This window comes from Bison bison, unplaced genomic scaffold (assembly GCF_000754665.1).
Source record: "Bison bison bison isolate TAMUID 2011002044 unplaced genomic scaffold, Bison_UMD1.0 scf7180017864104, whole genome shotgun sequence".
NCBI classification, from domain to species: Eukaryota; Metazoa; Chordata; class Mammalia; order Artiodactyla; family Bovidae; genus Bison; species Bison bison.
Genome location: NW_011494676.1, coordinates 53827 through 66886, shown reverse-complemented (window position 1 = coordinate 66886; position 13060 = coordinate 53827). Strand labels below are relative to the sequence as shown.

Genomic DNA, 13060 nt, shown 5'->3' with positions numbered 1-13060 from the left:
TCTTTTTTTTTTTTTTTTCTTTTTCTTTTTTTTTTTCGGCGTCGCGGAGCTGGCCCGGCCGGCAGCCGCTGCTCCGTCTCTCCCCTCGTCCGAGCTCCGGGCCCCCTCCGGACTGGCTCCGCTCGCTCCTCTCCTCCCCCTTCCGCCCGCCTGCCTGCCCGCTCCCTCCCTCCTTCCTCCTCCTCCCGCCGCCCGCCGAGCCCAGCCGAGCCGAGAGCGAGCCCAGCCAGCCCGGGAAAGAAAGGCCGCGAGCAACACAGCAGCCGGGAGACTGGGCGTGGGCCTACGGCCCGGCGACGGAAAGGGGAGAGGAGGGCGGGCGGGCGCGCGGCGGGGCCCGGGCCTCCGCGCCGGGTAGCCGCGCCCAGCGCCCGCCGCCTGCCACCGCCCCCTCCCCGGCCGGGGGCGGGCGGTGGAAGCTTGGGAGCTGAGCCCTCGCTGCACCCGGCGGGCGGCGGAGGCCCACTGCAGGCGCTGCACCGGGGGGAAGAAGCCCCCGATGAGGGAGGCAGTGTGGGGTCTCCCAGCCTCTGGTCTCTCGGTTAGGGGCGCGCTCCGAGGACCCCGGGACAAACCCGCGAGGGGCTCGGGGCGCGGAACGGCCGGGCCCCTGCACCACCCCGGCAGCCCCCAACTGCGGCCCTCGCCCTCCGGCCGGCTGCGGCCCCCAGTTCTCTCAGCGGCCAGACCGGTGGCCACACTTCCCACCTCCAGCCCCACCGGGCAGCGGAGAGAGGAGGGCGCCCCGGCTCCCGGCCCCCGCAGCCCCTGCGGTTTCTTCCCAAGGCCCGCGCGCCGAGGCCCAGCACCTCTCTCTCCAGAACCGACCCGGGCAGCGGGCCCTCGAGATTCGGCTGGGGACCCCTAGGGCGTCCCCCACCCCAGCTCGGCCTTAAAATCCCCACCGTTTCCACACCAGTGCTGTAAAATCTACCCCCCAGTGGCACACATACCCTACTGCCGGCAGACTCTGAAGGAGCCAGTCCCCAACTTTTGCTATGTAAAACGTATCTGAGATTTCAATCTAGACCACTGCTTATCCGTGTTCAAAAATTCATATTTTAAAATGTTTTTCCCCTAGACTGGTAAAATTGATGTTTCAGGAAGATGTAACATGTTTATCCTAGAAAACTGGCCTTGATTCCTAAGGACAGAGTGTGACTAAGATGTGTTTGAGGGTTTGTTTAAAGAGGGCCCGCCTAGCAGAGGTAACCATTTTTTACCTTAATGAAATGTTGGTGTTTTTATACCGAGACAGGTAGAACCTCTGAGGGCAGCTTGTTTCAGGGTTTATCTAGTCAAGTTCAGGTGTTTTGACAGTTCTCTTAAGAAATAATATGATGTCTCACTCATCCAGTTTGAGAGCTTGGTCCTCACTGAAGACACTATCTGGAGAGGTAAAGAGGCAGAAGCTGTCTGATTTCCAACTTTTCCTTTGCTTTTGCAGTGGGCCCCCCAGCCCAGGCCAACAGGGGGGGAATGAAACTTGTTGGGCCACCCCCTGGCCCCTCACCACTGAACCAGTACCCAGGGGACTCTAGCCTTTTTCAGCCCCAGATTTGCCTGATTTTCCAGTTCCCAGCAATCCCTCCAGCCTTTAATTCCTTTGCCAAAGGGTAAACTCCTTTATTTGCAAGTCATATCCTTTCTACACCTATGCTACAACCCACCCACCCCCACCCCCTCCAATTCCCAAGTTCCCCCCACCTTTCTTGAGTTCCCGCCCCAGCTTCCCTTTTCCAGTAGGGTTCCAGTGTCTCCTCTTTGGGCCCCAGCTAAACTTTGGGTACCTCTCTACCCCCTCCCCAGATCTGTCTTACTTGGCTTTCCTCCTTTAGTTTCTGAACCCTTTTCTCAGGAAATTTTCCTAGACTTCCCCAAGGCCCTCACCAGACTTTATAAATGATTCCTCAGAGCACTGAAGACCAGTTAACTTTAAGATAGCAGTGGGAGGGGAAGTTTGGGGCTGAAGCTGAATAGACAGGCCTGAAAAGTAAAGATAAGAGGGTATACCCCTCCCCCAGGAGACAAAGAAGATGGATGGAGAAAGAGAAACTGGACCTCAGGCAGCATTTGAATGATGCTGCCTGTTTAGAAGGGGCTTCCCTGGTGGCTCAGTGGTAAAAAATCCATCTGCCAATGCAAGAGACGAAGGTTCAATCCCTGGGTCAGGAAGATCTCCTGGAGTAGGAAATGGAACCCACTTCAGTATTCTTGCCTGGAAAATTCCATGGAAGAGAAGCCTGGCGTGTTACAGTTCATAGGGTCCCAAAAGACTTGGACATGACTGAGCAACTGAGCACAACCAATTTAGAAACTCACTCTCCCTCTCTCTCTCTCTCTGCATAGTTTGGACCAGGAGCTCTTGATCACTCTGACCCATCCCCCATGGCCCAGGCCTGGCATGGCCACGCCCACAGTGCCCCAAGCTGCCCGCCTTGCAGTGACTCACTTCCTCTGTATGGGCTGCTGAGGTGTCCGGAGGCACAGGACACAAATAGGCCTTTGGCCGGGGATTTAGGTATCTGGAGCAGGCAAAGATGTGGACTCTAGTTGTGGAAATGGGTCTTGGTCTTCCCAGGTCAGGCTTGCCTGTGTAATACACAAGACTCTGGATAAAAAGAGTAGAGCTTGGCCAAAACATGAGCAGCGGGATTAAGATGCAAGGAATTCTGGGGAGAAAAAGTTTTATAACAAGAGGAGAAATAGCCAGGAGGAATTTCTGTGTATTCTGAAACCCATGCAGAGTGCAGAAAAGCAATATGGACCTAGAGCTGAACAAGTTTTCATGAGTCAACAGCTATGGCTCTGTATGTTACTTGCTGCTTGTCCTCCTAAGAGGAGACCCCAAGTCAGTCATGCCCTTCTGAATGAAAAAATGTTGCCTACCATATCAGTAAAGAAAGGATATTGCAGCCATCAAGCCATCGTATTATAGCTGCCAGGATGATGAGTCCTGAGAGAACTCCAAATGAAAATAGGATGCCCTCCATTAAGCTATCAGCCATTGCAGTCACTCCCACAATGGTGCACCCTTTGGAGACACAGGATGGGAAAACACAGGATACTGGCCCCAGATAGCTGAGATAGATATCAAAGGAATGATTTCAGCGAGCCCTGACTTTTGCATCTTTCCTTACATAAAAAAGCACTACATTCATTGATTTGACATGTCTTGTTTTCCTTAATAAACAGTAATCTTTTGATATTCTGACTACCTGGCTTTTGTTACAAAATTCCTATATATCCTGGCTCCTCCTTTACTTCTTCAGAGCAGACCGTCAGAGCTATTTGAGAGGCTGCATTCCAGGCTTAAGCTCCCAGTATTGTCCACCAAACAAAACATAATTCTCTACTTTTAAGTTGTGCTTTTTTTTTTTTTCCAGTTGACCTTCTCATCTGAGTGATGAGGAAAACACTGAGAAGTTAGGAGACCTGGATTCTGGTCCCAACACCATGGCCCTTGGAAGTCACTCAGTCTCCTTGAGTCAGTAACAAGAGGGTGGTAGGTCAGGTCATCCCTGAGATCTTCTCCAACTCTGAAATTCTACGATTTAGAGCATGGGTATGGAGGGTGATTTGTTGCTGTTGTTCAGTCGCTAAGTCTTGTCCAACTCATTTGCAACCCCATGCACTGTAGCCCACCAGGCTCCTCTGTCCATGGAATTCTCCAAGCAAGGATACTGGAGTGGATTGCCAAATCCTTCTCCAGGGGATCTTCCTGATGCAGGGATCAAACCTGCAACTCCTGCAGCTCCTGCATTGTAGGAGCATTCTTTACCCATGAGCCACCAGAGATGCCCTGGAGGGTGTTTTAGTAAATCTGAAAAGGGCCTCAATCTGACCCTGGAGTTTAACAAAACAAAACCCAGGGACAAAAGGAGTAAAGCTTCCACCAGTCTCAGAGAGACATCTGTAAATGCATCACACACCTCCTCATAATGCTAGGCAGGCAGGACCACTCTCTGCCTCCTCCAAATTCAGTATTCAGCCTTGCAGGTCAGCCAGCATTACCTTGCAGAGGTTTAGACTGGAGAAACAGGAGCCCTCTTTTGCCCTTCATTTCCCCCTACGCATACTTGGAACATGCCCAAAAGAGATTCTCAAGGGTACAGAAAGCCAAAGCCCAGGGACCCTGGCTGTGAAGCTGCTCTTCTGCTATACCAGCCTAGAAGTCTCCTGCGTGTGTGCTGAGATCCGTCTCAGCGGGAGCCCTGGAGTGAATGTCTACCTGAGGCTCTTCCCCAACCCTGCCTGCCCATGGAGTCCTCTGGGGAACCTCATGTCCTCGGGCCAAGAGAGCCCCTTGGTATCTGAGGGATACCAGGGGGAATCAGAGCCTCCTAGACCACGAATGGCCACCAGGGGGTCTCAAGGCTTTCTTGCAGTGGCTCTCTTTTGATGGCCTCTTGTGGCCAGATTGGGGATTTAAAAAAAGAAGCGGCAGAAGAGAGCCAAGGTTGGAACTCTTAGGGAGATGCTAATAACAGTTACCACTATAAAATAACATTATAACATATGTATTATTAGAAATTAGTAAATATTTTACCTGTATTTACCATTCAACGCCCAGCACTCTCCTAAAGTGCTTTCCATATATTTATTTAATCCTCACAATAGCCTATAATATAAACACTGTTATTATCACCAGTTTTTTTTAACCTCTGTTTTGACAAGGAAGAAACTGAGGAGAGAAATGTTAAGATGGTTGCCAGAGTCACACAGCAGACCAGAATTCTAAGTCAAAGGAGTCTGGCTTCAGAACATTTGCTTTTAATCACCATGCTGAAACTGCATCCCATTTTTCAGGCTGCCAGATAAAATATAGGACACTCAGTTAAATAATTTATTAGCATCGTGCATGCATGCTAAGTCGCTTTAGTCATGTCCAACTCTTTGCGAACCTATGGCCTATAGTGCGCCAGGCTCCTCTGCCCATGGAATTCTCCAGGCAAGAATACTGGAGTGGGTTGCCATGCCCTCTTCTAGGAGCTCTTCCCAACCCAGGAATCAAATCTAGTCTCTTATGTCTCCTGAATTGGCAGGTGGGTTCTTTACCACTAGCATCACCTGGGAAGCCCTATTAGCATTGTATAGCCTTGCTTGGGGGACTCCCCATGGAAGGCTACAGTCCATCCGGTATCAAAGAGTCAGACACAATTGAAGTAACTTAGCACACACACACACATTCTATGAAACATGTGGGTCATACTCAGTACTAACAAATTATTGTTATATTTACTAAATCTGGCAACCTTAGTTTATAATGCACGTCAGAATATTGTTTATTATTTTAGATGTAATCCCATAGAATGACCTATTGGTATAAATCAGGATCTGGGTTTTTTTTTTGGCCACCCTGCAGCATGCTGGATCTTAGTTCCCTGACCAGAGATTGAACCGTGCCCCCTGCAATGGAAGCATGGAGTCTTAACCACTCGACTGCCCTACAGGGCATTTTTCTGTCTCAAATGCCATCACACATATTACTTCATTTAATCCCCCCAGGAAGCCTATTCCCAGGTGCTGCCAGGATTCCCCCTCCAATCACCCAACCCTCCTACTCCCCCAAGCCCCACCCATAACACTTCATCCTCTCCCATTATTCCCTTTTTTTCCCCTGGGTAAAGAAACAGAGACAGGAAGACCTGAAATGACTAGCTGAGGTTATAGAACTTAACAAGTGGCAGAACTGGGACTGAATCCACGTTCTTTAGCAAAAATCGGTGCATGCTTTCCCCTTTAACAGGAGAGAAAAATGAGGTGCAGTGATTGTCACCATGAAAATCTCCCTTTATAGCACCTCCTTAGGCCTGGTCTGCTCTGAGGATGAGCGGCCGGTCCTTCCTCAGGGATGCAGGAAAACCTTCCAGGGTAGGAGCATGGCAGAGGAGTGCAGATAGCTTCTGTGCCCAGCCCCTGCCTGACCTGTCTAGCATTGCAGGAAGGAGACTGCTCCCAGGCCCTAGGGAGTTGTCGGTGAGATTCGAGTAATTGCCTGCTCAGGGGCCCCTTTGGCTCCCTAAAACTGTTTACCTGCTGTTCTGTGCCCTGACAGCCTCCAAGAAAGCTGCTGGAGTTGCATCACCTACCGCTAAAATAGTCCTGGCTGCTAAAAGGCAGCAGCAGGAATCTAAGACGCAGGGACCCAGGAGCCTCCTTCATCTCCCTATTGCCTTTTGGGCACACGATGCTTCTGTCCACGGGGATTACCCTTCTCATTTTTCTCTCTTGACTCTGCTGATCTTCCGCCACTCAGAAATACCTGTGCTCTTCCTTCCGCGGAGGTTTACAGTCTCCCCACCCTACTCTTTCCATCACTCCCACTCACTACTGCTCCAATAAGTCAATCATCAAGGGGTTCTGGGTTGGGATCTCTCTGGGGTACAGGCTGGGGTGCCCCACTGGTATGTGCCCCAACAGGTTTTTCTCTATCAGGCTCCAAATCAGCCCGGAGCCTGTCTGACCTGCCCCCACCGCAGGGAGCTGGAGTCAGAGGCAGAGCCAGGTCAGAAACTGAACTCAGAGACTGGGCTTCTGTGGTCCCAACCCAGCCCCACAGAGAAAGCAGTGCACAAAGCCTCCTGTGTCAGGGCTGAGCTGCTGAGAGGCCAGCGGAGTTCTCTTGTTTGGGCTGAGGCCAGTTCCTGGGAGGAGAGATGCTGTAGGGAGGTGTTTGCATGTGGGACACGGTACAGCCTGGTCCTCTCCCACAGTTGGGAGGGGCCAGAGCCCGAGGACAGTGGGGCTGGTCTGCTGCAGAGGTCATCTGACTGGCTGTTCGGCTTGGGCGGCACATACCGCTGTCCTGTACCAGGCCACACCGGAGCTGGTGCCCACAAAGGCACCGCGCCAGAGCCTGACGACACCCACTTAGCCCCCAGCACCTCTGGGTAAGCACTGGACCTGGGCTCTCATGCTGAGGGAGGGGGGAGATTGGTAGGGACTCGCTGATCACTTGGGGGAAGGAGAAAGGACTTTTCTAACATGAGTGCCTGAGTCCTTCTCCAGGTACCCATGTACCCACAAGAACACACACTCACCTCAGCTCAGAGACTGTGGCTGCTGACCTAAAGATTCCAGCGGGAAACTCCGAGGGCGAAAGACACGCAGCACAGTGGTGGAAGCTGACAGGCAGGTGACAGTCTCACTTGTAGTCTGGGGCTGACGGTGAGGGGAGGTGCTGTTATTTCCCACTCTGCATACTTAATCCTCACCTCCTCCACACTGCCGCAGGAACAACCAGCCAGGCCATGGAAGGGAGGGGGAGGTGCACCTCAGGAGGGGATCATCCATCTCAGACCACAGGGCTGGGGAGCCTGGGGACCAACCCTGGAGTCTGGGAGGGTCTGTTTTGGCACTAGGTCTGGCAGCATCCCTGATCAAACCTTGCTTCCTAACAACGGTGAGTGGTGGGAAAGGTGGGGGCACCATTCTTACCTTCCCCTTGGGCTCCCCAACCTGCCAAGCAGGTTGTTCTTTTTTTCTGCAATAAGGGAAAGGAGTGGGCAAAGGGCTCCCAGGCTCCCAGGCCTGGGCGTCATAAAGAGGCCCTGAGGGGCGAGGGGGACGTTCCCCTCAATTGGCTCCTATGTCCCTCCCCCCAGGGCAGCCAGTAGCACCATGTCTGTGACCCACGGGAGGATGGGACTCTCCTTGACTCAGGAGATCCTCAGTCACCTGGGCCTTGCCAACAAGGTAAGGGCTGCTGGGATTGTAGGAATTATTTTTTAAAATTATTTTCATATCAATGCAGAGGCTGTGGGGTGGGGTGAGGAGTAGGAAAGGAAGATCTAGCCTGAGGCTATGCCAAGGGCCTGGCTGGGTCACTGGGGAGGAGCATGGGCAGACTCTGGTACCTCCCTATCTTACAGACTGCAGCTTGGGGGACCCTGGGCACCCTCAGAACCTTCTTGAGCTTCAGTGTGGACAAGGATGTACAGAGGCTGCTGAAGGCCATAGCAGGTCAAGGTGAGCCATTTCCCTCTGCGCTTGGGCATCTATCTTTTAGAAACCAGTCTGTAGACCAAGGAGCCAGAAGGAGGAACTGACAATACTCAATAGATGTTTGTGGAATGCCTTCATTCCTGTGTGTCTGGTACCCAGTAGGTATTTATCTCCATTTTCACAACAGCCCTGTGAGGCAAGTCATACTATTTCTGTTTCACAGATGAGGAAACTGGGGCTCAGGGAGGTCAAAAGCCTTGCCCAAGATCACACAGCTCAAAATATTGCATAGCTGGGATTCTAAAGCAAGCCTGTGATCCCAAAAGGCCATTTTCTGCACTGTACCAGGCCACCTTTGCTTAACTTTGGGTCAGATTTACATGCCATTGGCAACTTCTTCAGGATCAAATGGTGGTAGGGATGATGTAGCTTTTCCCAGACCTTGTCATCTCCTCCTCTGGAGGCTTCAAGTCAAGGACTAAGGGGATCTCAACTCTGTAAAGACCCTGACAGGGCTCTGCCAGGCTCACAGGCCAGCCCTCACCTTGGTTCAGGTGTGGACCGTATTGCCATTCTGGATGTGCTGACCAACCGGAGCCGAGAGCAAAGGCAGCTCATCTCTCGAGCCTTCCACGAACGCACCCAGCAGGTGAGACCACACTGATTCCCAGGAGCAGTGGGCTGGGATGAGAAGCTCCCAGGAAACTTGGGCACAACAAGAGCAGTTGAGACCAGCTGAGACCAGCCCTTACCCTCTGCTAAACCCAGTCTGTGGGGGGAAGGTAAGCCTGGTGGTTAGGTCTGAGATGAGAGCCAGCGAAATATTCCCAAACCTCCTCACACACCTGGGACTCTCCCCCTCATGCCGTTCCTCTGCCATGGGGACTGTTTCTTGTAGGACCTACTGAAGTCCTTGCAGGCAGCACTCTCTGGCAACCTGGAGAGGATCGTGGTTGCTCTGCTGCAGCCTGCAGCCCATCTCGATGCCCGGGAATTGAGGACAGCCTTGAAGGTACCCTGGTAGCTCAGCTGGTAAAGAATCTACCTGCAGTGCAGGAGACCCCGATTCAATTCCTGGGTCAGGAAGATCCCTGGAGAAGGGATAGGTTACCCATTCCGGTATTCTTGGGCTTCCCTTGTGTTCAGACAGTAAAAACTGCCTGCAATGCAGGAGACCAAGGTTCAATCCCTGGGTTGGGCAGATCCCCTGGAGGAGGGCATGACAACCCACTCTAGTATTCATGCCTGGAGAATCACCATGGACAGAGGAGCCTGGTGGGCTGCAGTCCATGGGGTCGCAAAGAGTCAGACAGGACTGAGCAACTAAGCACATTGAAGATACCAGGAGAGGAGCTTTGCCAGGAGTGATGACCCTATTGAGGGAAAGAATACGTTGACTGCCTTGCCTTTGCCCACTCCAGAGGAGTGGACTTGGCAGAAGCCCCCTGGAAAAGTAGTCCCTGTTGACCCTCAGAAGGACAAGTGGTCAGCGTCTGCTCCCCACCATTCTAACAACATGGCTCAGTCTCAGAGTGGCTTCCCAATTTCTTGTAGGGCTCAGGGTCTGCTGAAAATGTGGCCTTGGAAATTCTTGCCACCCGAACCCCACCCCAGCTGCAGGAGTGCCTGGCAGTCTACAAACATAGTAAGAGTGTGGAGGATGGAGCTCTAAGAGCTGGACAGGACAGTCCTCGCCTCCCCTGCACTCCCTGCAGGGAGCCCTCTGGGAGCCTTTCTGCTTCTGTTGTTCCCTTGGGGTCTCTCCTCCCCCACCGCCCACCGGGCTCAGTCTCCCCAGGGAGACAGCCAGTTGTCATCATTAAAGAGAGAGAAGCAATCATTAACTGTCATAGTCTGGGGTTCCAGGGTGGATCCCGAGGTAATGACAATGTTGAGCCCTGTGACAGTCCCAAGGGCACCCAAGTCACCTTCCCAGCCCCTTGCTGATTCTGCCATCACCCCACATCCCAGGCTGAATGGAAGCTCGATGCAGCCAGGGGGAAAGGTGGGGACCTGCTCTTGTAGGTGTCAATTCTCGGCCCCTGGCTGCTGTCCCTGCAGTGACTGCCACATGCCTCACCCACTAATTGGTAACTAGTTTTTTCTCACCCTCATCTTAACACACCCCCTCTTTTTCTTGCTTTCCCCAGTTTTCCTTTGATGTCCCACCTCAGCCTATCTTTTTTTTTTTTTTTTTTTAACTTTTTGGCCATGCCAAAAGATCCCGGGCATGTGGGATCTTGGTTCCTCAACCATGGATGGAACCAGTGTGCCCTGCAATGAAAGTGTGGAGTCTTAACTGCTGGACCTCCCGGGAAATTGATTTTCTTAACCCCTCTCCTACCCCTTTTTCCTTCCTGCTTCTCTTTTCCCCTTCCTTTTCTCCCTTTCCTGCTCTTTCCTTTCTTCACATTCTACCTCCCTCATCACCTAGCCTCACTTCCAAGGAGGGGGACTGGCCCTAGCCATCTTGCATCACGATATGGGCACCCCCATCCTCTTTTCATTGTCTGGCCACCACCCAAGTAACTGATTGCCTCCCGCCCCCCGCAGTCTGGCACCGGGAGATGAGGCCCCACAGGGCACGACCCCACAGCGCACAGGTTACTCGCGGCTTAGAGATGCTTTCAGGGTGGCCACGGTGGTGCTTCTGCCTTACATCCTGGGAACTAGTGGCCATCAAGCAGGGGACAGCGGGACTGACAGGGCACAGGGATCTGACAGGTCCTGGAGGTATCCTCATTGGGAAAAATCAGGAGGATTCAGAGAGCTCCTGCTCCCATCCCAGATTTCCAAGTGGACGCTGCGGAGGACATCAAGTCTGAGACCAGGGGCATCTTGCGGGACTTGCTCCTGGCCCTGGCCAAGGTAAGGGGGACTGGTCTGGGAGGAAGGGAGTTACCCCACTGGGGAGCACCCACCTGTGGTGTAATGAACAGGAGAGGGCTTTAGGGGAAGACCAGGGTTTGGTTTGTTGGTCTGGTGATAAAAAACTGCCCTCCAAAGAGTCCTCCTGAGAGTTTCTCCTCCTAGGGGGGCCGCGAGGCCTACACTGGAATCATTGACTATAACCTGGCTGCACAGGACATCCAGGTGAGCAAGGGGTGGGGGGAGTTTACACCGTCGTGCACGTAAGACACTGTATCTTAGAGCCGGTGACCTGTGTCCCCACTTGTCCTGCAAAATTGTCCTTGCCTTGGGAAGGAATCCTCGATGACGTAAGGCGGACATGGGGGGTCGGGCAGTGTCACACATGGAGCTTTTTCCACTCATCTGGACTCTGACTTCTGAACTCACACATTCTCCTCTCATGGGCATTTGGGGATTATTTAATTCCTTCCACGGCAGGAGGCATAGGTTCTATCCCTGGTTGCAGAACTAAGGTCCCACATGCTGTGCTACACAGATAAATAAATGCAACTAATTTATAGGTTAAAATAAGCTTTTCCATGTTTATGGATTCTGGGAACACCATAACCGTGGCTCCCCAATCCCCAAACCAGTGATTCTGATTTGCTCCCTGCTCCCAGGCATTAAAGCAGGCTGAAGGACCCAGCACAGAGAGGACGTGGGTCCTTGTCTTCACCCAGCGCAATCCCGAACACCTCGTCCGAGGTACACAGGAGTCTTCCAGTCTCTCCAACTTGCTTTAATGATGAGTTCTGGCTGAGGAAGGTGGGGAGGGCTCATCCTTCTCTGGGATAACCACCCCCTCCCCCATGTATTCTTCTAACTCCCTTCCGTGTGCACCAGTGTTGAACCAGTACCAGTGGTACACGGGGCATGAGTTGGAGAAGACTGTCCGGGCCCGTTTCCATGGAGCCGCCTGCGTGGCTCTGCTCAACCTAGGTAAGGGGTCTGCTTGGAACCCGTGGGGCAGAGGTCTCCTGTGGAATGGCGGTGGTCTGTCTCCATCTTTGTCTCTTTGCTTTCAGCCTCGGTGATCCGGAACACACCCCTGTACTTTGCTGATAAACTTCATCAAGCCCTCCAGGTAAGACTGACGCTCCTTTCCCCTTGCTGTGGAACAAAAACCGGCAGGAGACACCTCCTGGGCAAGAAAGAGGAAGTTTCACGCTGTTGCTAATGTAACCATCTCATATTACTTTGTAAACATGGAGTAGCTCTCTTTTCCTAAGTTTACAAATTGTCTTGTCAAGAGTAGAGGAGGGAGCTGTGGTTAGAGATAAGTCCATTGACCCATCAGGGCCCTAAAGCTAAAATTTTTGGTCCAATGAATGTCTAGGTGGCCAGATACAGATATGAATTTGCTCTGTAAAGACACTGCCTTGTCCGGGTTCAGTTGTTGCCAGAATGAGGCTGGCGATAACACTAAAAAGAAGAAAGAAATAGCCGCCCGTTTCTGAGGGGCTCCTTGTGTGCCAAGGCCTCTGCTGAGCACGTTTCAGTAAGTCCTCACATTAACACTCCATCCTTGTTTAATAGACAAAAAACTGAAGCACAGAGAGGTTAAGTACCTTGCCCAAGGTCACACAGCAGTCTCCCTACAATACACATAATGATCCTATAGGACAAATTTTAACTGCCACATGTCAACTCCTAGTCTATTCCATAGGTGTTGGTCTATACTATAAGCTATAGCCTACTCTTGGTACCCAAGATCACCTTTCTCCATACTGATCAGACTTTGTTCTATATAATCCAAACTTAAATTGGCAATCTTGGTTTGAGTAATTTCATAAACAGAATCCAGTCATTCTGCTCATTCAACTAGGTGTCCTAATACAACTGTCCCCCAAGGCCTATAAATAAAAATCCCACCCAAACTTTGAAGATGGAATAGTTTTTGGTACACTGGTTGAGAAACCATGATGCCTATTGACAACTATTCAAAATGTTACACAGAAACTTTCTTAAAACGTTTTCTTTTTGTTTATTTATTTACGGCTATGCTGGGTCTTCACTGCTGTGAGGGCTTTCTTTAGTCGCTGCGAGTGGGGTCTCTTTGCTGTGGTGTGTGGGCTTCTCTTTGCAGTGGCTTCTCTTGTTGCAGAGCGTAGGCTCTGGGGCACTCGGGCTTCAGTAGTTGCGGCTCTTGGGCTCTCCAGCTCAGGCCAGGAGTTGTGGTACATGAGCTTTAATTGCTCCGTGG

At 51.9% G+C, this 13060-nt stretch overlaps 2 protein-coding genes across 2 annotated transcripts in view; one reads left to right on the top strand and one right to left on the bottom strand.

Moving 5' to 3' along the window:
- Positions 1–7115, bottom strand: part of CERS2 (ceramide synthase 2) — a 15866-nt gene extending 8751 nt beyond the window's left edge. Inside the window, exon 1 of the mRNA XM_010838678.1 lies at positions 7044–7115. The gene's annotated coding sequence lies outside the window, so the exon portion shown is untranslated. The remainder of the gene's footprint in view (positions 1–7043) is intronic.
- ANXA9 (annexin A9) overlaps positions 7052–13060 on the top strand; it is a 9462-nt gene continuing 3453 nt past the window's right edge. The window contains exons 1-11 of the mRNA XM_010838682.1: positions 7052–7134; positions 7608–7698; positions 7875–7971; positions 8502–8596; positions 8846–8959; positions 9502–9592; positions 10736–10815; positions 10981–11040; positions 11478–11562; positions 11701–11796; positions 11883–11941. Coding sequence (XP_010836984.1) covers positions 7624–7698; positions 7875–7971; positions 8502–8596; positions 8846–8959; positions 9502–9592; positions 10736–10815; positions 10981–11040; positions 11478–11562; positions 11701–11796; positions 11883–11941 — 852 coding nt within the window. The 5' untranslated portion in view covers positions 7052–7134; positions 7608–7623. The remainder of the gene's footprint in view (positions 7135–7607; positions 7699–7874; positions 7972–8501; positions 8597–8845; positions 8960–9501; positions 9593–10735; positions 10816–10980; positions 11041–11477; positions 11563–11700; positions 11797–11882; positions 11942–13060) is intronic.